Source organism: Danio rerio, chromosome 2 (assembly GCF_052040795.2).
Source record: "Danio rerio strain M-AB ecotype USA chromosome 2, GRCz13ab, whole genome shotgun sequence".
NCBI lineage: Eukaryota > Metazoa > Chordata > Actinopteri > Cypriniformes > Danionidae > Danio > Danio rerio.
This window is the reverse complement of record NC_141022.1, coordinates 33,648,738-33,675,183: the sequence shown is the minus strand read 5'-3', so window position 1 is coordinate 33,675,183 and position 26,446 is coordinate 33,648,738. Positions and strand designations below refer to the sequence as shown.

Genomic DNA, 26,446 nt, shown 5'->3' with positions numbered 1-26,446 from the left:
GATGCCCTTCCAGCCACAACCCATCTCTGGGAAACATTCACACACACACATTCACACATTCTCACACACTCATACACTACGGACAGTTTAGCTTACCCAATTCACCTGTACCTGTCTTTGGACTGTGGGGGAAACTGGAGCACCCAGAGGAAACCCACGCGAACGCAGGGAGAACATGCAAACTCCACACAGAAACGCCAACTGACCCAGCTGAGGCTCAAACCAGCGACCTTCTTGCTGTGAGGCGACTGCGCCACTGCGTGTATGTATATATATGTATATGTATAGAAATGATAAAAATATTTAAACCACATATTATTATTATGATTTTTTACAAGACACTTATTAAAATATTCATTTAATTTTGTAATCCATCTTCGTTTTATAGGATTTTATTGCCATCTGTTTCAACTTTTAATTTAGTTTTATTTTTCATTGTAATGAAATAATAAAGCTTTAATTCAAAAGTGAGCCAGGGATGAACAAAAATATCTTTAAAAGTTTTTGTTGTTATTTTGTGCAAATTACAAATACTTGCTTAACATATTTACCACAATAAATGACAAATAATGATGTGAGAGATATATTTGATTTGTAAACAATTCATTTGTAGTCTACAAAACATCTGAAAGCAAGACTGGCAGTGCAGTAACAATACTTATTTTGTTTGTTTGATTAAAACGATGTTTATTTAAGAATAAAATACCTCAAATTATTTAACTGAATTAAAAAGTAATACAATCAGTACTTTTTTCCAGGAAATGCTATTAAAAAATTCCCACATGCAATAATAAACACATTATTGCTACTGTCAATTTATTTCCAGCTTCGCTTTAATTAAGTAAAAGTGGTAAGCTATGTATGTCCGTGTTCATTGTTTTAGTGTTGTTGTAAAATACTGTCTACATGGATCAGTGTTTCTATTCTGAGGCCTGATGACGTTCTTTGTCACCTTTTGCATGGCACAAGTTCATTCATCTTTCACCAAGTGTCTGACTTCATCTGAGCATTCAGTCTTGAAACTGAGATCTGCAAAGCAACATGATGCAGAAATCTGCTCAATCAGGTCTTAGCAGGTCTGTAGCTAAAAAGACTTTAATGCCATTAAGAAATAATACATATTCAGGATTTATTTTTGGTTAGACAAGCATTTTAGCCAGTCATTACCGTCACTAAAGCTGCCATAAAGTCCACCTGGGACGAACGTGGGCACATCTATGATCATGACAGTGGCTGGCTATTTTGTTGTGACAACAATGTTTTCTTTAGTGGTTACAATGAGATGGCAAACTTATGGCCAGAGTAAGCTCCATAATTATAGATCTAATTGTGGACTAAACTGATCTGACTGTTGGTGGGTGAATTTAGGAACAATAAATGTCTACGCCAGATCCATAAATCTCAAGGTCCCTCTAGCAGCTCACTTTGTCACAACAAAATTTATTGTGAAATTTGCTCAACATAGCTGTCAACGGAGCGATTTTAAAGCTTTGCTACATAAGCTGCTGGGATATGTTTGGCTGGTCTGTTTACAATTGTTTCTGTAAGACGCACTGTTCTGCAATGCAATATTTAATAAAGGAAATGTTTGGTGTTTTCGCTGCAGTTTTGACTAAGCTGCTTATTTTCACACTTTTTTATGAATGTATAAATTTCTTTAGGTTTATTAGTTGAAAACTTTGAATAAATTGACCACCATTCAATTTCTGATTTTCCAGAAATTATGTAAAATAATATTATTAATTTATTCATTTTCCTTTGGCTTAGTCTCTTTATTTATCAGGAGTCGCCACAACGGAATGAACCACCAACTGTTCCAGTATATGTTTTAAGCAGTGGATGACCTTTCAGCTGCAACCCAGTACTTTAAAGGAAATGATATTATATTTGTAATATTTATATACAGTGCTCAGCATAATTGAGTACACCACATTTTAAAAATGAATATTTGAATTCATTTCTCAGTGATTATAGGCAATTTATTTTGGTGCATTTAAACAAAACAGATTTATTAAACAGATATATTTATTAAAATAATATTTTAGTCACCAAATATATTTAGAAATTGAAAAATAATACAATTAAATTCAACCAAAATATTGCAAAAAATAATTTACAACCTACAAAATTTCAACTTAAGTTTTAAATTTTTTGCTTCACTTGATTTTTCCTCTTTTTTAAAATTTGTATTTAATATTTTTCTATAACAGACAAATTTGGGTTTACATGGAGCGTTATCATAAGTTATTTTGATAGATAAGCTCCAGATCTGGCTTCAGTACTTACTAATCTAATGTAAATGCACAAATATAATATTGATTAGCTTCTCATTAAAAATATGAATTTAAAAGATAGATTTGTATGGGGTGTACTCATTTATGCTGAGCACTGTAATTACTTTAATTATATGAATTAGTGTCTGTTTTCCAGAACCATATGCTTTTTTCTCTAAAATAATATTGTGGGAAATATAGCAAATATTTAGGAAATTACATTATAGAATTACAATTAGGTTATGTTGTTTTAAAAATATTTTAAGTTATTAATAAGTTCCCACTAGGGGGCCTCAGATTTTTACATAAACTCTGCACCAATCACATAAAATGTAAGAATTGAATGCAGCATATTAATTAAAAACAGAGACATAGGGAACATCAAAAAATATGTTGAAAGAATTCAGATAGGTTGAGAGCCACTTAATATGCTATATATAAATAGAAAAGTTAGTACAAAAAATGTTGACATTTAATTAGAAAATCCTAATAATGAAAACCTGTCCGTATGGTCCAATCTATTCTGATGAAGAAAAACTCAAACTTACGGCGTTCACCCAACTGTGAATGTGGTCCAGCGCGAGGGCGGGCTTGTAGTACTGACGTCATCAACTGGGTGTCTCTCACCCGGCTTTGGGCTCCTGTCTTCTCTCTCTCTCTCCCTCCCTGTGAAGCGAACAGGGGGGAGAGGATCATAAAAAAACCCCGGAACGGCGACAGTGACAGCGCCTGCGGCTCCGGCGCCTGTGCGCGATCCTGCCTCTCACTCACCGCCAACACTCGCACCGATGCGCGCGCTCCGCCAGCACCTCCAACAGACAGCACCGCACCGTACCGCAGTCTGACATTCACCCCATTTACTGCTGTTGTCGTTAAGCATCCGACCGGCCATCGAGACGCAAACTCTTTCAATTCAACCCTTCATCTGAATGACGGGCGGACGGTTCGACTTCGACGATGGCGGCACTTTCTGCGGTGGATGGGAGGACGGAAAAGCCCACGGACACGGCATCTGCACCGGCCCCAAAGGCCAGGGCGAATACTCCGGGTCCTGGTCCAACGGCTTTGAGGTAGTCGGGGTTTACACCTGGCCCAGCGGGAATACATACAAGGGCTACTGGGCTCAGGGGAAGCGGCACGGTCTCGGCGTGGAGTCCAAGGGGAGGTGGCTGTACCGCGGGGAGTGGAGCCACGGATTTAAGGGTCGCTACGGGGTTCGCCAGAGCCTCAATACACCTGCCAGGTATGAAGGCACATGGAGTAATGGACTGCAAGACGGATATGGGGTCGAGACGTACGGGGATGGGGGTGAGTTCAGCCAAACATCACTTGACCTATTTAGTGTTCTTTAAAGTCTTGCGTGTGTCATGATGATGATGATGCTGTTGCTGCTCAAATCAGGTCTCTGTTTTGTAATGTATATCTTTATAAAGCTTAGAGATGTGATGTATAATGATAAGAAGATTTTTTTTATCTTCTTTTAGTGTGTTTGATTTCTTGAGTTATTTCCAGTGACTGACTTAGATTTTACCCCTAAATCATGCTCTACAGATTTGTGAAGCACTTTGCCCATGTGGTTGAGTTGATGTATGGCATATAACTGGTCAGCCGAAGCTGCTCACAGAGGTCATGGCTAATAATAGTTACATCTGCAACATGTCAAATGAAAGCTCTACTAGTAGACTAGCAGACAAGCTTTTGTCTCTGCTTATTTCTTTTGAACAGAACATTTTACGTTGCTAGATGAACATTCTGTGCTGGCTGGAAGTTAAGTGATTCACTTGTTTGTATACCTAAAAACTCAATGTTTGACAAATACATTGTTACAGTTAACAAAATTTGCTCAACAAAAATGTGAAAATACAAAAGATACTTAAGGGTATTTTGCGTAGTAAAATAGGCTAATAAACAACTGGTCTAAGGTCAATTGCTGAGTTTATATTCATTGAGAAATAATATCGCCTAAAATAAATTGAAACAACATAGTTCTGAGATGTCAGATTTTATATATTTCGTATTATAAATAATATAATAATGTTAAGGGCGACGCAGTGGCGCAGTAGGTAGTGCTGTCGCGTCACAGCAAGAATGTCACTGGTTCGAGCCTCAGCTGGGTCAGTTGGCATTTCTGTGTGGAGTTTGCATGTTCTCCCTGCGTTCGCGTGGGTTTCCTCTGGGTGCTTCAGTTTCCCTTACAGTTCAAAGACAGGTACAGGTGAATTGGGTAAGCCAAATTGTCCGTAGTGTATGAGTGTGTGTGAATGTGTGTGTGTGAATGTTTCCCAGAGATGGGTTGTGGCTGGAAGGGCATCCGATGTGTAAAAACCTGCTGGATAAGTTGGCAGTTCATTCCGCTGTGGCGACCCCAGATTAACAAAGGGACTAAGCTGAGAAGAAAATGAATGAATGAAAAATAATGTTAAATCCCATATAGATTATTTACAGTTACTTGACAAATCAAAAATTTCCTTAAGCAATTAAACTTTTAATATTCTCTACAGTATGTGTTAACAAAATGAATACCTGATGCTAACATTGCATCATCTTTAAAATCGTGCTGGGTACATAGTCAAACTGTATACATAAAGAAACTGATGTATTGATTTTAATGTATGATCTACAGTTAGATTAAAAAAATTATTATTCAAATAATTTGTCCACTAAATATTATAAAGTCTTTTAAGAAATTTAAATCCGAGCTATTTTGATATTTAAAAGGCTTTGTGAAGTTCTCTTCAAAAATGGTGGCACCAGAGATTTGGGCCTACTGGTAAATTTATGAGGCAGAGTAACACATTACCTCTCACTCATAACTCACTTTCATCCATGAGACATCCTGAAAGTACAGGTATTGCACAGCTAGGTTGCTGAGATGAGGGCTCTTGTGCACTTTATATTTCATAAATGACTTCCATTCGGCCTCTTTATCTGTTATTTGAATATTAGCTTCTCAGCATTCCTGCCAAAGACATATGCAGAATGAGAGGATAAATAGGTAAATAAATAAGAGTTATGGTTGGCTGGTTCCACAAACTTCACAACGGCTCAGATTACTTCCATGTTTTAAAATAGTGCTGGCTCTGCTGTTGAAGCTGTTAGGTCTGACAGGCCGGCATATGAGATATAGGAGGGAGAGCTGTTCACTTCGTCAAATCACCGTCATAACCTGGATAGGATTACGCTTGTATAATTCTAGCCCGACAATAATTTATTCAATTCTTATCTGATGCTATTTTATTAATGCGTTTTAGCACTTTACATATTTGTTAAAGGTCAGAATTAAAATAAAACCGTACATGGCGGTATAAGGGAAGAAAGTTTTATGTCTGTAATGAGTTGTGAGGATTTACTGAGCCGCTGAAAACTTTGGGGTCAGGAAGTTTTTTAAAAAGCCTTATATAGTAAAAACACATTAACTTAGCTATGTCGTTAACACATATAGTTTTTTTAAATACATATTTTTTACTGTTAATCAAAAATCCCAGAATATGTATCTTTTTCCACAAAATCTTTAATCAGTTTTATAACCATAAGCAGTATTCGCCATTGGATACTCTGAAACAGCATACTTTGCATTACATTAAAATTATTTTTTAATTATTTAATTTGCTTACAGAATATGCTAGAAATGCACAGTCTAAAAAATTAGTTACAGGATAAGCAATATTATTTTATTTAGAAGAGGTGCTGTTTATTTTTGACTTTTATAAAAAAAAAACATTGAAAATAATTGTTCCATGTTTATTTTAATTTCAGTTGTTTAATGCTCATGGTCTATAAATAATCATAGATGGTTGATTTATTCATAGAGTGTGTGTTTCCTTCAATTATTTTAAAATCAGTTAATACACTCTTTATTCGAAAAACTCTCACTTGTATATGTGAAATATGTGAGCATATTTACTGTACAAAACCTGTCAGGGAACTATGAGGGCAGCTAAAATAAATACATAAATAAAATAATCACTCATTAATCATAATCAAGTTAAAATGTTCAATTAATCAAGATTTAAATTTTAGGCCACATCGCCCAGCCCTAATCAACATTGATAATAATTCATGTTTGCTAAGCATCAGATCAAAATATTGCGATGATATCTGAAGGATCACAACATTGTAGAGTAATGATGATTTTGATGCTTTAACATCAGAGAAAGGCATTACATTTTTAATATATAGAAAAACTTTATAAGTTGATGTTACTAATTTTACTGTATATTTACTGTATTTTCAAATAAATGCAACCTAATTTTGGATTAAAAAAATATATAAGTTTAAAATATTATAATCACGGTTCTTGAAGTGATTTATCCAAAAAAAAAAAAAATGCTTTCCATCTGCAGGCTGTTTTTATTCATGAATTCAGTATTTTAATAAAGTAAAAGGTGTAGTAGATTAATTTATCTTTAATTAGAACTTAAAATTCAGAACTAATTCAAAACTGTAAATAGAATATCAATGGGCTATATGCACAGCTATGTGAATGTTTTCAATTTCACAAAGTTGTTTTTACAGCATCCATGTTGTGATGTTTTTAAAATGCATTCAGTTAAATAGACTTAAGTGTTCATTTAGCTGTTTAAGTTTAAAACGAGATGAAAGACAGTTGTAACCACTAGCACCGTCAAAGCAATAGGCTAGCGCAGAAATTCCATTGAAATTTTTAAAAACATGGCGGGGGGGAATTTTAATTTAATGCAGTGCATCTTCCTCAATCTAAGACCCGCTTTATATCATATACCTAACAGGCAGTGAAGATCGCTGATTTTTAAAGAAATCAGATCTTAAACTTGACAATTTTGTAATGGAAAGACAGCTCACCAGAAGCACTTGGGCTGCCTTGCTACAAATTAAAAGTCAGCATGCATATATTACCAATACTGTTTCAGTAATCCTGATTAATTAATTAATTAAAGATAATTATTTAACAAATACCTATTTAACAATAACAAATTTAGCTTAGTTTAAGCAGGGATTAGCTTTTTTTTTGTTTGTTTTTAAAACAATTAATTTATATTTTAACCCTTGGATTAAATTATTTTGTAAATCTGTAAATAAGCCAGTAATTGTTTGGTAATATTCTAATCTGTCTAAGCCACCAGCATTCATCAGTCAATTAAAAAAAGAGATTCCAAACATCAAAAAACAACATTAAATCACCCAGACATGCCAGTTCCTCTTGTGTTTTCTTTTGTTTGTAATCCCTGTATTATGTATTATGCAATTCCTAGACTAAAGTCTCTCTAATCCCTTCTGCCAGGTACATACCAGGGCCAGTGGATGGGCGGAATGCGGCACGGATATGGTGTACGTCAGAGCGTCCCTTACGGCATGGCCACAGTCATCCGCTCTCCACTGCGCACCTCACTGGCCTCTCTCCGCAGCGAGCAAAGCAACGGCTCCGTCCTCCACGACCACATGTCCGACAGCCCTGCTGGCACTCGCGGCGGCTTCGTCCTCAACTTCCACAGCGACAGCGAAGTGGTCTCCGGCAAAAAAAAGGGCCTGTTCAGACGGGGTTCCCTGTTTGGGAGCCTCAAGCAGCTGAGGAAGTCTGACTCCCGGTCCTCCATATCCAGCAAACGCAGTTCTGCACGAAGTGACGCCACCATGAGCCGAATCAGCTCTAGCGATGCAAACTCCACTATTAGTTTCGGAGATGGAGAAGTGGCTGATGAATACATGCCGGCAGAGGATAATGTGGATGCCACCACCACAGAGTCATACTTGGGCGAGTGGAAAAACGACAAGCGGAACGGTTTCGGTGTCAGCGAACGCTCCAATGGGATGAAATATGAAGGAGAGTGGATAAACAACAAACGCCATGGCTACGGGTGCACAATGTTCCCTGATGGGACGAAAGAAGAGGGGAAGTATAAAAATAATGTGTTGGTGCGAGGCATAAAGAAGCAGCTTATTCCCCTCAAGAACACCAAGACGAAGCAGAAAGTGGACCGTGCCGTCGAAGGAGCCATTAGAGCATCAGCCATTGCCCGAACAAAAGTAGAAATTGCCACCTCAAGGTTAATGCTTCATTCAGATCTGATCACACTTACAATTACATCTCAATGGTGTAATTCCAATAACAACTTTCTTTCTTTCTTTCTTGCCTTCTTTCTTTCCTACATTTCTTCATCTCACCTACATTAATGCTTAGAATGAGTTCATTCCATCTGGTAGGGGTGGGAGAAAAAAACTTTTGAAAAGCTGCATAGAGTTTTAGGGTTAAAGCTAAATTCAAGGCCATTCATGGACTGTATTAATTTGCTTAACAGAGTGATGTTTCACCAGCCCAAGTGTTTTACCTTGCAAATGCATTATGAAGGCATTATTTGTAGATTGGGAAGCATTAAATTGGAGACAGAAAGCTCACTTGTTGACAGGCAGCTACTTTCCACTGCTCATGTTTACTTTGTGGGTGAATTGGCTGTTCTTAATCCTGCACAAGACAACAGTGAGGCTAAAATCACATACTTTTTAAATTATAAAAGTATGTTACAAAAGAAGTAGCTTGTAATTCATTATAATCAACAACAACAACAAAAGAGTGGCCAGCATGATGTTAAGTATGATAAACCATTTCTGGATAAATTTTAAAGTTTGTATATGGCTAGATACTTTACCATCTTACTAGGCCACAAAATACCATTTGTGAATGACATCTAAGCGATGCAACTCTTTCTGGTTGGTCACATGACAGTGACTAATATACAGTAGTATGTCCAGATTACATTCATACTAACTACTCACATTCATGCTATTTAGAACAAACTTTTTGCTGTTTTTACTTATTTACAATAAGTATTAGTATCAATTGAAGAGGGTATATCATTTCAGACATAGCCAATCTCGCAGAAATTTGTAACTATTGTAATTAACAAATAGAATTTTTCATACTATGGAGATGTTTAGAATTCGTAAGAATTAGGGTTCTATCATACACCCGGCGCAATAAGGCACAAGACGTGTTTGCCCTGACGTGTTGCTATTTTCAGAACAAAGCAACCTTAATGTTCCTGTTTTCCGCCACGTTGTTTAAATAGCAAATCCATTTGCTCCACTTTGTGGACTTTTGGGTGTTCGGGTCTTTTTTGAGGAACTAAATCAGACTGTGCAATAGACCAGCTGAGAGCAGGTCTAATGTCCAGCGCAGAGCACTATTAGTTATGTGCCTCACTTACACATTGCTTAAAACACACAGGATGTACAGCAATACACAGATATCTTTATAAATTAAAAAGAATTAAAGGATTAAAATATTTCAAAATATTTATTTTCTACATAAATATAAAAAACACTGCCTCCATACCACCTTCTTCATGTCAGGTGGCTTTATTCATGACAGTTTTTATTATTAGCAGTATTACTTATTAAATGCGCAGGGCCGGAGCAAGCTGAACTGCCGCTCTAGGCAAAGGACGATCTCGCTGCCCCTTAACAGAAAGGGAATTTTTGTTTTATTAAAAACAAGCTTAAATTTGTTCACCTGTCAGGTTTTGGACCATATGGGGCATAGCATGTGTATTTGGATATAACTCACTGACCACACTTTGTTATTATTGTTCATTTATTCATTTGCTCTAAATTAGAACTGAATTTAGAAATAGTTTTGAAACAAATCTTTGTGCTTAATTAATTAAATTAATTATGTAGGCTAATGTATGTCTGTGCATACAACAATATTTCCTTATCCATGAAAGAGAGAAAGAGAGAGTGAAATTTAAGGCCAATTGGAGGAGGCTCATTCTTTATCCTTGTTCTGTTGATGTTCTGTTTAACTGCTTTCTCGCTAGTGAGGTGTTACATTTTTTTCACTTACAAAGTCTGCCATGTAAATAGCAAATGCAACATGGCACGACGCAACTTGACTCTTAAAGCGAATGGGAAATGAGACTTTGATTGGTTTATTCTCAAAATACACCCATAACTCATTAAGAGATTAAGGACAACCCTGTTAGACCATGTGCCGCGGCACAAAGCATATTTATTCATACTTAAAATAGCAAAAGCGGATTCGGACACGGCCTTAAAGCTTTTGCACCCTGCTCTTTAGACTTAGATTGTTAAAATAGAGCCCTTTATAGTCTCTAATTCACCAAATTGCAACAGTTAAAGGGACAGCTCACCCAAAAAATGTAATTTCTTCACCACAAACAAACTGTTATGGTTCTAAACTTTTTATGAATTTCTTTTTTATTTTGTACACAAAAACAAGATATTTTGAAGAATGTTGGGAACCAGCTGCCATTGAGATAAGGAACAATACATCCTATGGAAGTCAGTGTCTGTTTTTCCAACATACTTCAGTTAATCTTTTTTTGTGTGTTTAAGAAAAGAAAGAAACTCAAGTGGGTGATGAGTAAAGGATGACAGAATTTTTATTTTGAGGTGGACTAACCTTTAAGGTCATTTACAGTTATGTCAAATGTACTTCTAAAAAAGCTGTGATGTAAGATTACTACAAGAGATGGTCAGTTATGTCTTGAGGACATCTGATATTGTAAAATAGATCTGTGCATTAGCTTGAATGCATCGCACCTACTTACTATACTGTCATCTTAAGTACTAAACAGCAAAAATGTTGAGGGAAAAAATGTTTGTGCTTGTCTGGAGATTTTCAGATACCTAAAGCACTCTATTTATACAGGAGATACTGAGATACTGATGTCTGTTTTTCTCATTATCTATATTTGTTGGTATAATTTGCAGCTACATCCATTTTAGTTTTGATTTATTATGAAAGGAACACTCCATTTTTGTTTGAATAGTCTCATTTTACAAATCATCTAGAATTAAAGAGTTGCCAGTTTTAAACTCATGCAGCCAATCTCTGCATCTGGCTGGGTAACTTTTAGCGTAGCTTAGCATAAGTCATTGTATTGGTTTAGACCATTAGCATCTCGGTGAAAAATAATCAAAGAGTTTTTATAGTTTTACTACTAACAGAGTCAAGCTTTGAATAAGGAAATTAGCAAAACTTTTTTTTGTTTGAGTAATGATCTAATCATATTCAATCATGTATGCTAAGCTAACTAAGACCCAAAGATTGGCTGCCTGTTTAGGTGACTTGTAAAACTAGTCTATTTCCCGAAAACATGGAGTGTTCGGTTAATATGGAACTAATACTTAAAGTACTTTGAATGTTATAAGTAATTTTAAGAAAAATGCACAGATACATTTGTTTAAATACATGTATATATTAATTATACATATATTTAAAGTAAATAATTACTAAGACAAAATGGATCTAGAAACATATTACAGGAAACTTAAATGGTTCACATTTTGGTGAATTAGTGGCTAATTTCTATGATTTTATATAACATCAGAATGTAGGATTCTTAAAACAGTAAGCATCAATGCTCCCTCCTAATCATAACCATCACTGTATGAAAGTATTCAAATATGAATGACCAAAACATAAAACTGTAGTATGAATTGCTCTAATATTGTGTTGTTAGGAGCCCTAAATAATTGAATTGTCATTCTTAAAACCAGAACTGAATCGGATCAATGCCTAAATATTCTCACCCCTAGAAGTGCCAGACATGCATGTTGTATCTGATATGAGGTCTGCTCATTCTCTCTTATGTGAATGAACCAAACGCAGCAGGGAGGAGTCCAGGCAAACCAGCAGGCAGCTATTGTGCAGAAGAGCCCCTTTGAATAGTCTGTTTGCATGAGTGCCATCACAAGCCCCCCGGCCAAAGCTCTCATGCTGATCACATAATCAATGCAGGGCCAACAGGATGTGCTGAATGAAGTCGCAGAGAACTCAGGAGTGCCAGTCGTAATGCTAACACTCAGTTAAATATTTTTTAAAGGACAAATGGCATGCTACTTTTATCGTTACCGCTCATTATGGCGATGAAAAGGCCTGAATGTTCCTGAGAAGGGTTAAGCACAGATGTGTAAAGCTTAAAAGAGATACTTATGTAAGTTGGTGGTGTGGTGGGATGTGTAAATCAAACGCCAAATGCGTTTTCAAAGACGAAGCTGCTTCATACCTCTGGGATCGAATTACCATCTGAGCTTTTTATAGCTATCATACACAAATAATTATTAAGCTGCACATGCAGTCATGCAGTAGTGGAAGAAATACTGTTTTCTAAACACAACAACAGGCATTTTGACACTCCAGAAAACCACGGAAAGCTTTTTGTCTTTTTCTTGTAATTCAATGACAAAGCCAGTTAAAGACACAAGTATTTTTTCTTTTTTTTTTTTTCAGTAAGTACAGTATACAGTAAATGGTGTCTCTGATTATTCTGATTAGTAATGATCCTTTCAGATTGAGAATGAGACACTCATTTATTTAGTCGGGTTTTATTTCTCACAATTGAGAGAATGTTACCCAAAAATCCCACATTTACTCACCCTCACGTTGAACTTAAAATGTAAATTTCTTAAGATTTTTGAAAATGAGTGTATAAGGGCTGTCAAACTTCAAAATAAAAGGAAAAGTAGTATAGAAATAAGTTTTTGTTGCCTTTAACACTTTATATTAGCTTGTGCATTTGAAGCTATTTTTAATTGGTTAAAATTCCTAGCATTCTGTTGTTTTGATTGATTACTCATGCAATTTTTTTTAATAAAAAAAATAGACTATATAAGTAATTTAATTAAAGTGTATATTTAAATTAGATAATTTAAGTTACTAAACTCATTAATTAAAAATTCAGATTTTCTGAGAAAACAAGTATTTTGGTTTGAAAATTTGCATGCAATATCATAAATATATATTTTTTAAGTTTATAAGAAGATTGTACAAATATCTTTAGCCAATAACTCACCAAAATGTTATTTGACTATGAATTGCCATGAGATTATGTTAGTTACCAGGAATTATTATGGAGTAAGTTTATAATTTGTATACACAAATTAGTGTTTACTAAACCACAGTTTGTTTGTCGTGTTGGAGAATATTCAGTAACAGTGTTTCATTCATCAATTAATATTTTGAAGAATCAGATCTTTTCAACGAATCAGTTTAAGTCAATTAACTTTGGGTGACACAGTGGTTAGCACTGACGCCTCACAGCTAGAAGGTCGCTGGTTCGAGTCCCGGCTGGGTCAGTTAGCATTTCTGTGTGGAGTTTGCATGTTCTCCCTGTGGGTTTTCTCTGGGTGCTCCGGTTTCCCCCACAGTCCAAAGACATGTGTATGTGACAAGACAAGTGTATGTGTGTGAATGAGTGTGTATGGATGTTTCCCAGAGATGGGTTGCAGCTGGAAGGACATCCTCTGCATAAAACATATGCTGGATAAGTTGATGGTTCATTTCGATGTGGCGAGCTCTGGTAAATAAGGGACTAAGCCGAAGAAAAATGAAATGAAATGTTGAAGCTATTTTTGGTTTGTTAAAATTCTTAGCGTTCTGTTGTTTTGATTCATTACTCATGTAATTATTAAAATTTTTATTCACTATATACGTAATTCAATTAAAGTGTACAAATACATTATACTTTCAAAGTCATTAAACTAATTAATTAATTAATAAGAAATAAATTATTTTTCTGGGAAAGCATACAATTGAAGTCAGAATTTGAATATTATTCAATTTGAATATTATTTTCTTTTTCAAAAATTTCCCAAATGATGTTTAACAGAGAAAGGAAATTTTATGTCTGATAATATTTTTTTCTTCTGGAGAAAGTCTTATTTGTTTTATTTCGGCTAGAATAAAAGCTGCTTTTAATTTTTTAAACACCAATTTTAAGGTAAAAATGACCAGCCTCTTTAAGCTATATTTGTTTCTCGATAGTCTACAGAACAAACCATCGTTATACAATCACTTGCCTAATTACCCTAACCTGCCTAGTTAACCCAATTAACCTAGTTAAGCCTTAAAATGTCACTTTAAGCTGTATAGAAGTGTCTTGAAAAATATCTAGTCAAATATTATTTACTGTCATCATGACAAAGATAAAATAAATCAGGTATTAGAAATGAGTTATTAAAATTATGTTTAGACATGTGTTGATAATAATCTCTCCGTTAATCAGAAATTGTGGAAAAAAATAAACAGGGGGGCTAATAATTCTGACTTTAACTGTAAGTATTTTGGTTTGAACATTTGCATGCAATATCATCAATAAACAAAATTTTGATTTATTGAGGGGAAAAGTTTATAGATGGATTGTACAAATAAAATTAGCCAATCCTTCACCAAAATGTTAACTGACTATGAATTGCCATGAGATTATGTTAGTTAACAGCAATTATTATTGATCCACTTTAGAATTTGTATACTATAAATCCCTGATTTGTTTGGCGTGTTCAGTAACAGTTTCATTCAGGGAATATTGTCTAGAATCCGATTGTTTTGAAAAAATCAGTTAATTAACATTATCACTGTCTGAATGATGTTTTTTTACATTAACCAAACTAGTTCACTAGATCATCTGCACTCATTTATTCACCTTATTCCCCGTCGACGAGCCGGCGCTGCCATTTGAATCTTTTTGGCTTGAGACTTCCGGTCTCATTCACTTCCATTCATTTTTTGACGTTAAAAACTGCTCATTACGCTGCTTGATGTTGCAATTTGATATTTTCTTATTATATTATTCTACTTAGTCTGTATAGTCATGCAAACATTTGTTTGTAGAGCAAGTAGTTTGACCGTTTTCTGCTGTTTATTATTCCTAGTCATTTCTCCCATAGGCGACTGAATCGGAAGTTCTAAGACAATCGCGAAAACAGGCGCACTTCCGCATTTTAGAATAAGGTCAATAGAGTTCTAGTGATTAACAATTCACTGACAATTATCAATGAGTAATGACTTCAATTTCAGTCTCAGCCACTTTTGTGATACCTTTACATTTAAAAGCTCAAGACCAAAGACTATGCTTGTCTTCCATATAAAAGAAGAAAAAAATTCACCTGAAATTTAAACACAAAATTCTCTTTTCTTCGTCTTAATCACTGATTATCAGGGAATAGTCTGCTTGCAGTACAATAAACCCAACTAGCATATGTTTTATGCAGCAAATGCCCTTCCAGCCACAACATACTGAGAAATAAACACAACATTTTTTTTTACCCATTCCTTGTTTCTCTATTATGTTTTCCATATTCTCACGCTTGAGCGTTTTGCTTTTGCTCTGTTAACGGTGTTATTTACTTCTTTCCGCCAGCACACACACAAAAAACGTGTCCTTGTCCTGTTCATTCATTACCATGTGCTCCTTTCTGATAGCTGAAAGAGCATGAATTTTAATGAAAGCTGCTGCTATAATGAGGCTTGCACAGTCCATGTAGCTAATGAAATAGTAATATGTCCCAGAGCTTGCTGGATGAATTAAATATCTCCCAGTGCCTTTGAAGATTGTTACTGAGAGTAGTGATAAGCACTGTGAGGGTTCAGGGAATGTGTGGAGAGTCTGAGAGGGCTTTGGATTGCCTTGAAGGAGTGCAGAAAAGGATTGAGAGAGAAAGAGAGAGAGAGGTTTGTGAGGCCTGGTCTCTCTCACATATATGTGTACTGTGTGTCAGCACTGAGCCTGACTAAATAAGGTAAGGCAGGAGGTGAGCTTCTCAATCGCTGAGGAGAATATATAGTCTTGCAGCCGTCACTGATACAGTAGCCAGTCTGAGTTCTGTTATCATCTGCTAGAGCACTCAGGTTTACAAGTGTGAGTGTGTGAGCATTGACTTTCTTCTTTTTATTCATGGCAATCATAATTCCTGATAAAATATGTAGTTACGTCTAGTATTGAATTGATAGGATCTCACACACGCCTAAAGAATGGTCCTAATCTGTGTTTTATTTTTTCAGAGCTTCTTAAAAAGTAACTTTTTTTTATTTTGTAGTGATTCCTAATAATGTTTCTGTTGTTGCTTTATTTATTTTATTTATTTATTTATTTATTTATTAATTAATTAATTTATTCATTATTTTATTATTCATTTATTTATTTTATTTATTTTTTTGTTATTTTATTTTATGCAGCGTTGTAAAGATTCTGGTGCATGGGAATAATTCCTTTGATTTCATATGATAGATTTATGTATCCTGTGAATGTCTAGATCTGGTCAAGGCTTTAATAGATGGGATTAAATGAACGGATTTACCATGTTTCTTAAGCTTCTGTTTGTCCTCTCCAGCAGTTTATGTAGAGGAATGTTTTCTTTTATGATTATCTTCTTTTTGCGCTTTGTTTTGTAGTAAATTGTTGCAAAAATTAATTTGATCCTAGCAGATGTTTCCATAGGCAATTTAATTTGACTCTTTATTACCCCTTATTTTTGTATTGTTCCTGTTTATTTGTTTATAATGGTCAAGTTCATGCATAAATACATGTTAAACACAAAAATAGTGTATAAAATCCATACATTAAGAACAAATAGGCATCAAACAAGAATGATATTTAAAAATAGTATTTTAGTCACCAAATATATTTAAAAATTGAAAGATAATTAAATAAATTAAAGTTAAATATTGCCAAAAAATTGGAAATTTCAACTAAATTGTTCGAATTTTTATTTTTTTATTTTTATTTATTTATTGATTTTTTTGTTTCCCTTGATTTTTCCTCTTTTTAAAATTTGTACTTAATATTACATATAAATTTGGGTGTACTAGTTTTTGGACTGTTTTCATAAGTTATTTTGGTAGATAGGCTCCAGATCTGGCTTCAGTACTGACTTATCTATTGTAGATGCACAAATATAATATTGTAGAGCTTCCTAGTAAACATATAAATTTGAAAGTTACATTTTTGAGATGTTGACTTATATATGCTGAGCACTGTTCAGTATATTGCTCAAAACAATAAAGGGAACACTTAAACAGCACAATATAACTCCAAGTGTTCCCTTATTATGTATACATTTATTATGAAGTGAAAAAAAATCCTACAATAGTAATAATAATAATAATAGTTATTATTATTGTTATTATTAAGTATGATATTTACTCATATATGAGTGTTATGAAGGATTTTTTTAAAGTCTACTTTTACAATTCAAACCACTGCAGAAATGTTCTAACAACAGGCCCATGCCAAATACAGTACAGACACATTTCCTAATAAATAACCTACTATAAATTCAAACTGTTAACATATGCTATGTATTTTAGTTTTCACAAGCTTTGGAGATGTAAAGTCCGATGTTAAATAATAGGTCACCCATTACTTTCGTTATGAGCCACAGCTGCATTCAAAATGGCATAATTGTTTTTAATTTGCACTACAAAGGGAACACAGTTGAAAGTTTGTGATGCAAGTTTGCAATGCAGTTTGCGATGCAGTTCGCCAATGTTCGTTAAACGGCAGATTTGGGAAATGCCAAATCAGCAAACTACAGTATGTTTGTAATGACAGAACTTGCAACCTTAGTTGGCTAATAAAGATTTTTGGAAATGCACCCCTGGACTTCTTTGAGTTATAAAATTAAATTATACTTAAAGTAATAGTTCACAAACTGAAAATTATGTAATCATTTACTCACCCTTTAGTTTGTCCAGACCTCTTCGTTTTTCTCTTATATGTTTATATCACAAAAGAAGACACGTTAAAGAAAGCTGCAAACCATTGACTTGTTTTTTCTACTGTGGAAGTCAATGGTTACAGATTTTCAGCTTTCTTTAAACTATCTTCTTTTGTGTTGAACAGAACAAAGAAACTCAGTGTTTGGAACCACTTTAGGCTGAGTAAATAAGTACATTTTCATTTTTGTGTGAACTATCCCTGCTATCTTACTTTACATATCATAGATTTGTACAGCTGTTTTTTGTGTCAGTTTGAGAACCACAATGGAGTTTACAAGTGTTTATATTAATGTGTATATTAATTTTCCTGCACGCTAAAACATCTTGCAGCATAAAAATTTGTATATTAGTAAAGGCTACCAGGACAGATCCGAATGAAGACACGTGTTGAGTAGCAGTGAGGATGTGCTCCTCTTCATCTTCATCTGAGCTCTTGCGTGTGATGGAGTGGGCGAAAGTGAGGAGACACTGCCAAATTAAAACCCTCTGAATTTCTGCAAGTGCTCCATCTGTCGCCTAGGAGATGTGCTTTGGCTCAGACTCCAGTGAATATCACATTAGGTCCATCAACGCCTGGAGAAGGTGCTGCTTATTACTTGGCTGACGGATTGTATGGAGATGCTCTCTTAATATTACGTCGGGCCACGCTTGCTTGTTGTTAAGTTAAAGTAGTTTGGAATTGTAATCAGTAGGAAGAGATTGATGACTACTGATTGCGGAGTCGCATATTTAATGGGATAGTTGACAGAAATATGGAAATTCTGTCATGTCACCTTTATGACATTTCCATGCTTCCAAAATTGTGAAGTTTAATTATTTTTCTGATGGAAAGCTGAGTCTGTGTGTGAGGGATGCTTCAGAATTCAGCATATCATGAATTCTGAAGCATACACTTTAATAAAAACACTATTAAAAAAACACTCCATTGTGGTCCTAAAACTGATGCAAAAAAAAAATAGCTGTACAAATCTGGGATATCTAAAGTAAGATGTTTTTATAGTTAGTTCACACAAAAATGAAAATGTAATTGCTATTTACTCAGCCTCAAGTGGTTAAAAACCTTTATGAGTTTCTTTATTCTGTTGAACACAAAAGAAGATATTTTAAAGAAAGCTGAAAACCTGTGACCATTGACTTCCATACTAAAATGTACAAGTAAATGATTACAGGTTTTCAACTTTCTTCAATGTATCTTATTTTGTGTGTGAGTGATGCTTTAGAATTTTATGATATGCTGATTTGGTGCTCTGGTAACATCTGATCTTTATGAATTTTGAAAACTGATGTGCTGCTAAACATATTTTTAGAAACCAACCCATAATAATAAGATTTTTTTACAGACAACACCAAACATTTCTTTCAAACACAATAAAAAAAAATCTTCTCATGGAAACATTGATGCTAATAAAGAGCCGTTATATTTAAGGGCATTCTGTGGCATTGCTGTAAAAAAGTGCATTTATTTTTCAGAATGTAGAATTTTATTTCCTATTTTAATTAGAATTAGGACATTAAATAGGACTTTTAATAATTTAAAAATCTTTTCGTTTCAATTTTAATCAATTGCCTGCATTCATTAGAAAATAAATAAATATATTTTTCTAAGAAATTCTGAGTTATTTAAACCACTTAAAATATTTGGTAATACTTTGTTTTGTTGGTCCATTATACTGCTTATTATCTGTTGATACTGCTCCTTCAACAGACATTTCACTGACTATAAGAAACTGAGCAAGAACATGTCAACTTACACTAACCCCAACCTAACAGTCTGCATTTAATCGAAAGAGAATTAGTTGGCATGTAGATGCAATGTAACTTTAATTCAACAAACAGACCATCAAAATAAAATGTGACCAAGTATTTGGTTAATTTAATAATAAAAAATAACCCAGCAGTTGGATTAATCTATTTCACAGCTAGAATTGGGTTGAAATAGCTGGACATTTTTTAGAATGTATTTATCTTCCACTTAAAATGTCCTCAGGATTAAATGTCAAAAAAGATTGACTCTGATTGGCCTGACTGTTCACACAAGGAAATGTAACTCTTTTACATATTGTCTGAACAGTGTCCAATTCATACGATATATATACACGGGGTGTCTGCGGGGTCTTGAAAAAGCTTAAAATGTGGTAAGTATTATGAATACTGAAATATTGTGTTGTAGATCTTAAACTTTTTTTTGAACCGGTCTTAATTTTTGTTTGTTCATGTATAGCTACTAGGGTTGGACCAATTTGGCATCGTATGATGTCTAATGTTAAACATCGCAATAGACGATGACACCGCCTGTGAATTAATTATTTATAAATAACAAATTAATTCAAAACTAATTCATTATTTGTAGCCTAATGTTTTAACTACCTGACCGGCATGGTCTTCGTTTTACCCATAACCAAATCATTTATAAAAAAAGATAAGTTACACTCAAATTAACACATGTCAATCACTTTATCCGCAGGACTCTGGCATGAATAACGCAGGGTGATCTGTGTCATTATAATGGCATCGACAAACTTGGTTATTAAAAAAGGTGCACAACCAACAGTATCTGAGGTTTTTGCTAAAATTACTAAGCACACGGTGTAAATGAAATTAGCCTAAATTTAATTATTTAATAATATAATTAATAATAATATTTATAATATTTAATAATATTTAATATAAGCATTAAAAGTATCAAAAAGTAATAAACATAGTCTGACGAGGTATTCAATTTTCGGACTAAATTTTTTAAATTAGTTTTTAATTTGTGTTAAGTGCAGGCCTTTATTTTAAAATTTGTATGGATTTATTTATATGTTGAGAGTGACCTGAGCGATATCATTTGAGGTGGTGTGGTAGCTAGCTTGGCAACAGACCTACGACATCAACACACATAATCCATCGGCAAAATTTAGCTCAATTGTCTAACCGTGCTGAGAACAGTTTGTAATCGTGCCGCGCCGTTCCAGGCTCAGTGAAGAAACAACCGTTAACGTACCTAACTGTTCTTAGAGGAGCAGCTATTGACATTGATGACATAATTGACATTAATTAAAAACTATGGACAAAGGCCCATTGTGACATCTTAATTAATCCCTCTGCTTTTTTTAAATGTATTTGTTATCTGCAATATGTTATTCCATTTGAAACGATATTTAATTTACGCCACTACAGTTGAAGCTCTAAGTCATGCTGGTATTTACATTTAGTAGTAAAAGGTATTAAATTCAAGTTAAGAAGTTCTCTATATACCCTGGTACAAGCGTGAAAGCGAAAGATTGAAGCAGTGTACTGATGCTGTGACACGTTACCTGATAGATTTAAAAGACTGAAGAGTCGTTAGACAGAGATAGAGATGAAATAAATATCATGTTTAGCAACTGTAGTGAGACACGATCCAGCGGTACATCTTTGATAAACTGTCTGACGTGCACTGCTCTCTGGGGTTTTGTCACATGGTCACATGATGTACATTTTTAGCGGTATAGTGTGGAAGGAGAGCTTTTCAGAAATGCTAGGTGAAACGCCAGTGTGGACTTCTATCATTTTTGTTCAAAAATGCCATTTTAAAACTAAGACGTATTAGTTTAAATGGGGTCTAAGTGTGTGTTTTTGCGAGTGGGTTGCTGCTGTAATGTACGATGGCATCGTCTATCGACCCAATGCTAATAGCTACCCTGGTCAACACCAATGCAATCACCAACAATCCACCTCAATAAAACTTTAACTTTTTATTTAAGAATGGAATTTTTAACTAATAGTTTAATTATTTTCCTTAAAATAACATTTGTTTAAAAGTTCTCCATGTATTTACTGCTAAGGACACTGACCTGTACAGGCTGTTGTGCATACAGTTAGTTTATCATAGTTTTTAAAACCTTTATAAAACATTTCCAAGAAAGGTTATGTTAAAATAAAGTGTGTACAACTAAAGCTTGCTTGTTTTAACACAAAATTTAAAATATTTTTGCTCAGAATTAACAAAAAATATTAATTTATTTAACTTATCAAATTATTATTAAATTTATTAAATTCTAAAAAAAATAATAAAAAGTTTGATGGGGCAAAATCCCAACTGGGCCATTCAAAAAACTCCTTAGCGTGTAGTCCTGTACGAGTCTAAAATTTCATTCATAATAGTTTTAAAAATGTCTTAAAAAGTCTTAAATTTAACTTGCTGAAATTTACAGAAACCCTGATACAACATACAATTTTTAAAAACTGGCATGCCTCATTGAGGTATGAAATTGTAAGAATGTACAACATGTACAAATGAGTTTGCAGAAATTATCCACTAAATCAGAAAGATATGAATTACTGTGAGATTTTGTTGGATTAATCAACATTTTAATCATTCATCAACTAGAAAAAAGTGATTCCAACCATATTATTTCTCTGCTGTTTGTTATTATTATAGTTATTTATAATGATTTTTAGATATTTTCATTGCATTCTTAAAGTTATCTGTACTGGATCAACTATAGCCAGCTATATTAAGTTGTAATTTAGCCCTGTGGCTACAGAGTCCCAGTGAATCTCCTCTCCTCACTGAACCATGATAAAGCAATAATCCCACTCTCACAGAGGATTAGAGCTACTTTTGCTCTATATGAGCCACAGACGCTCACTATATTTGTTTAAGCACTGCCACACCATGACACGTCTCTCTAAATCAAGCGTACAGTAGATCTTCCTCCCATTTAGGGTTTCATTTATCATCATCATTATTGCAATTCTCAGCAGAGCAGTGAATATCTTAGCTGTACAGTCCTAAGTATATACTGTTCTAATCTTTTTATAAGGAAAAGAGAAGGCTGACTAGTGTCATTCATTCAACTGATGCTTTTGACTCAATTTAATTTATTTGCACTGCTGTTCTTAGTATGTGACGAATACAAAGCTCCTCACTGCAAGAGTTAAAGACTATGATCCCTTAAAAGCAAGCTTAGCATAACTGTTGTAAGGTGGATGGACATAGGATAATTTGCTTTGCGTGTTTCGTGACAGCACAAGTCTTTAAAAGCCGATTAACACTTTATGGCTTCATTCATAGCAAGACTATAGGCCTAGTAAAATACAGTAATGGTAAAATATTAAACAAACAACGATGATTTCACTATGCATTTGTCCAGTTGACTGAAATGAGTAAGCCTTCAAAAATGGCCACACTGAATGAAATGTTTAACAAACTAAAATTAGGCTTGTATCACCTTTCAAGGCACTCCATACTGTATAAATATATGTAAGCTTTATACTGCAGCAAGCATCTATATACATAACACTTGCTTCACTGACTCACACTCACATCTTTACCCTGATGCATTAAGGCATTGCTAGGCTGATGCAAAAGTTATAACTGCGATGTGTGGAATAATATTTAGTTTCAGAGCATGTGTTCAGAGACATTTGATTCATTAAAGTAAGGTTGGTCAGTTTAAAATGTCAGTTGAAATCAGTTTAGACTGCATTTGAGATGTGGATGTTGCTTAAATTAAAAAAGGAGTGTAATAGCAAATAATTATACACTGTGATTTATCAATACTACGCATAAGAGTCTGCAAATTAGTGTGTTTTTTACATATATTACATTTACTCTTTTAGCAGATGCTTTTATTCAAAGCAACTTAAAATTGAGGATAAAAGAAGCTTCAAATCATCCGAGTTGCTTTTAGATATTTTTATTTCATTTTATTTTTATAGTTATTATTTTATTTATTAATTTTCCTCCGAACATATAGATAGGATAGAGTGTGTCCTAGTGGTTTCCAATGTTTAGAAGTGTTTTTTTACACTGTTGTTAAATCAGTTTTTAGAATTTAGCAGTGTATTGTGTTGTGTTTTATTTATTTATTTACTTATATAGTAGCCAACAACTGAAGTGGATCAAAACCTTTCGTCAAAGTTGTTTTAAACTATTGAATATCGCCTAATATTGTTTTGGGACAATGAAAAGCTTTTTTAATGCACTTCGAATGTTGACTACTATATATATTAGCAATATCACATGAGTAGCAGTGTAATCTGGCTGTATATTGACACTTAGGGGTGTCAAAATTAATCGTTTCTTCAATGCACTGCGATGCAGACGCGGACAATTGGGTATCGGTTCAGTAATAATCATAACCGGTTATTACTGACGTCATTTACCTCATATGCGCTCTGTCGCAAGGGAGACGATCGCGAGTATTTACAATGCTCTAACTTCTTAATACTCATGAACTGTGCACAATTTCACTGTGTGTGTTTGAGAATGAAAGTAGCCTACCCCATCTCTCTCTCTCTCTCTCTCTCTCTCTCTCTCTCTCTCTCTCTCTCTCTCTTGCTCGCTTTCGCTCTGCCTCTGTCTCTGTCTCTGTCTCTCTCTCTTTCTAAAAAAATTTGACCTGCTGGGGTGACTTTTCTTTTCCTCTCGGCTGTTTTACAGCGTTACTTTTGGATACAGAAACGAGCGCGTGTCTGCAGAGTTTTCTCCACCGTGTCTATCATAGATCAGCTGTGAGATCGCCGCTGCCGCCTGCCGCCTGCCGCTTATCATTCATCTGAAGAGCGCAGCGCGCAAGAGCCAATCGCAACCGTTTTTGTTGAGGGTGTAACCAATCAAAGAGGTGTAATAGAACTAGACAAGGATCAGAAATTGAGCTGGATATTTATATTTGTTTATATTATTTGCTAAATGCTCGTTTTTTTTAAAGTTACAGTTTATATATCTGACTGTTTGTATTAAATTACACAATTGTATTACAAATAATAGCCTATATAAATATAAATATATTCATACATTTTAATACAAGAGCTGCTGCTGTGAACAAAATATAAAAGCATCGTCAATGCACCGTGATGCACTGAAATATCGAATTGAACCGAATCGATGGCATGATAATCGTAACCGAACCGAACCGTGAGACTAGTGTAGGTTCACAGCTCGATTGACACTGGTGGGAGGCGTGCCTTAGTGCCCCACCAGTGACGATATACAGCCACATTGCACTGCTACAAGTGTAATATTGTGTTTACACAAGAGTTTGACGGCATAATCATATGTATAAAAAAGAAAATCAAACACGAGAGTCTAAAAACCCTTTTGTGCAAGGAACTACTTTCTTCCACCACTCCTTCACATCTGCAACTGATGTCAGAACAGCAGAAACTGTTGCCAGTTTCTCAAACATCTCTTTAGAGCCAGTATTTAAATGATTCTCTAGCATAATGTCTAAAGTGATCGCAAAACAGGTGATTTTTGCTCACATTTTAAGATTATAAGGCTGAGATTCCCCAGTATTTTTCTGGTGCAATCAGGATTTCATCATTATTAACCCGAAAATGCCAGAGCAATGCAAACACTACCAGTTTCTGTGGTATAGGAATGGTAATACAGCACTACAAAATACAAAAGAGAGAGATTGACTCAGAATGTCACGTACCAGATTTATATTGATTTGTCCAGTTGTAGTTTAAAATTTACGCTGAGAGAATGCTGTTTTTCTCCCCTAAGGACTTATTATGCAGTCTCTGTCACCATCTTGTGGCAGAACGTCAACCGTCACTTTCTTTGGTCTACTCAGACAGGCTGATGGCGGCTGATGCACTGAATCTGATGCGCTGAAATTATACATATTTTAAAATAGGCCTTATCCTTAAAAATAAACAGCATAGTTTTCAACTACATTTTCCACTAAAAAGCCTCAGAAGTGCATTATGTTGTCCAACAGCAGCAACATAATCAAACTGTAGAGTGTCCTCTGCTGTTGCTGTACGTAGGTGGAGTAATACACAAGGGTGAAGGGTTAAGAGGCTGGACGAGTCCTATTATTTGCAGAATATCGCATGGCTGTCAGCCGATCAGATTCAAGAACCAGACAGAACTGTTGTAAATATAAATATAAAGTAAAATAAGTTTTACTTATTTTATCTAAAAATATTTTACTTCAACCAAATACTTAAATATTTGAAATGTATCAATTTGTTTGTTTATATATTCATTCAGTTATTCAGTCACTGGTTCATTTGTTTGTTTCATGCTTTATTCAATCATTCATTGACTTCGTGATCACTCATCTTGAGTTGTTTGTATAGACAGAGGACAGTCTCTTCCACAGTTTAATGCTAACAATTAGCTCTGTTTCTAACTCTTTACTTTCTGGTAATGCATAACGAAAGCAGCACACAGTATAGTGTCTTGTTCCTTACCCTCTGTTAATGAATGTATGCTCTGTTTGCTTGTTGTGAGTGGTGGAGACTGATAGTGCCAGGAACGGTGTTAAATTGATGTACCCTCCTCCCATATCTAATCCTCCAAGCTGTCTGACTCTGTGTCTCTGTTTTATCCAGAACGGCACACGCCAGGGCCAAAGCGGAGGCAGCTGACCAGGCCTCGCTTTCTGCCAGCCAGGAGTCTGATCTGGCCAGAGCCGTAGCCCGAGATCTGTCCCCCAACTTCCACCAACCAGGTATCCCACCGTCCATGTGTGCACTTGCTTTCCTGCAGCACTAATTACTTCCTTTGTGTCCTTGTCTGTGTCTGGGTCAAGTGTCTCTTTTTTGCCTCCCTGTCAAACGAAGAAAAAAGAGAGAGCAGATGCAACTGCAAATGAGTTGTGAAGGGGAGGAATAGCATTTGCATATATTATCTACCACTTCTAAGAGAACATCTTTAACTGCTGTTAATGCTTTTAATGATTTTGAGAAAAAC

At 34.8% G+C, this 26,446-nt stretch overlaps 1 protein-coding gene across 2 annotated transcripts in view; it reads left to right on the top strand.

Annotated features, from left to right (window-relative positions):
- Positions 1 to 2,922: 2,922 nt before the first annotated feature.
- Positions 2,923 to 26,446, top strand: part of jph1b (junctophilin 1b) — a 34,366-nt gene continuing 10,842 nt past the window's right edge. Inside the window, exons 1-3 of one of the 2 annotated variants that reach the window (XM_087239474.1) lie at positions 2,923 to 3,581; positions 7,534 to 8,296; positions 26,086 to 26,204. In XM_087239474.1, coding sequence (XP_087095600.1) covers positions 3,203 to 3,581; positions 7,534 to 8,296; positions 26,086 to 26,204 — 1,261 coding nt within the window. In that variant the 5' untranslated portion in view covers positions 2,923 to 3,202. 2 annotated transcript variants of the gene reach the window in all.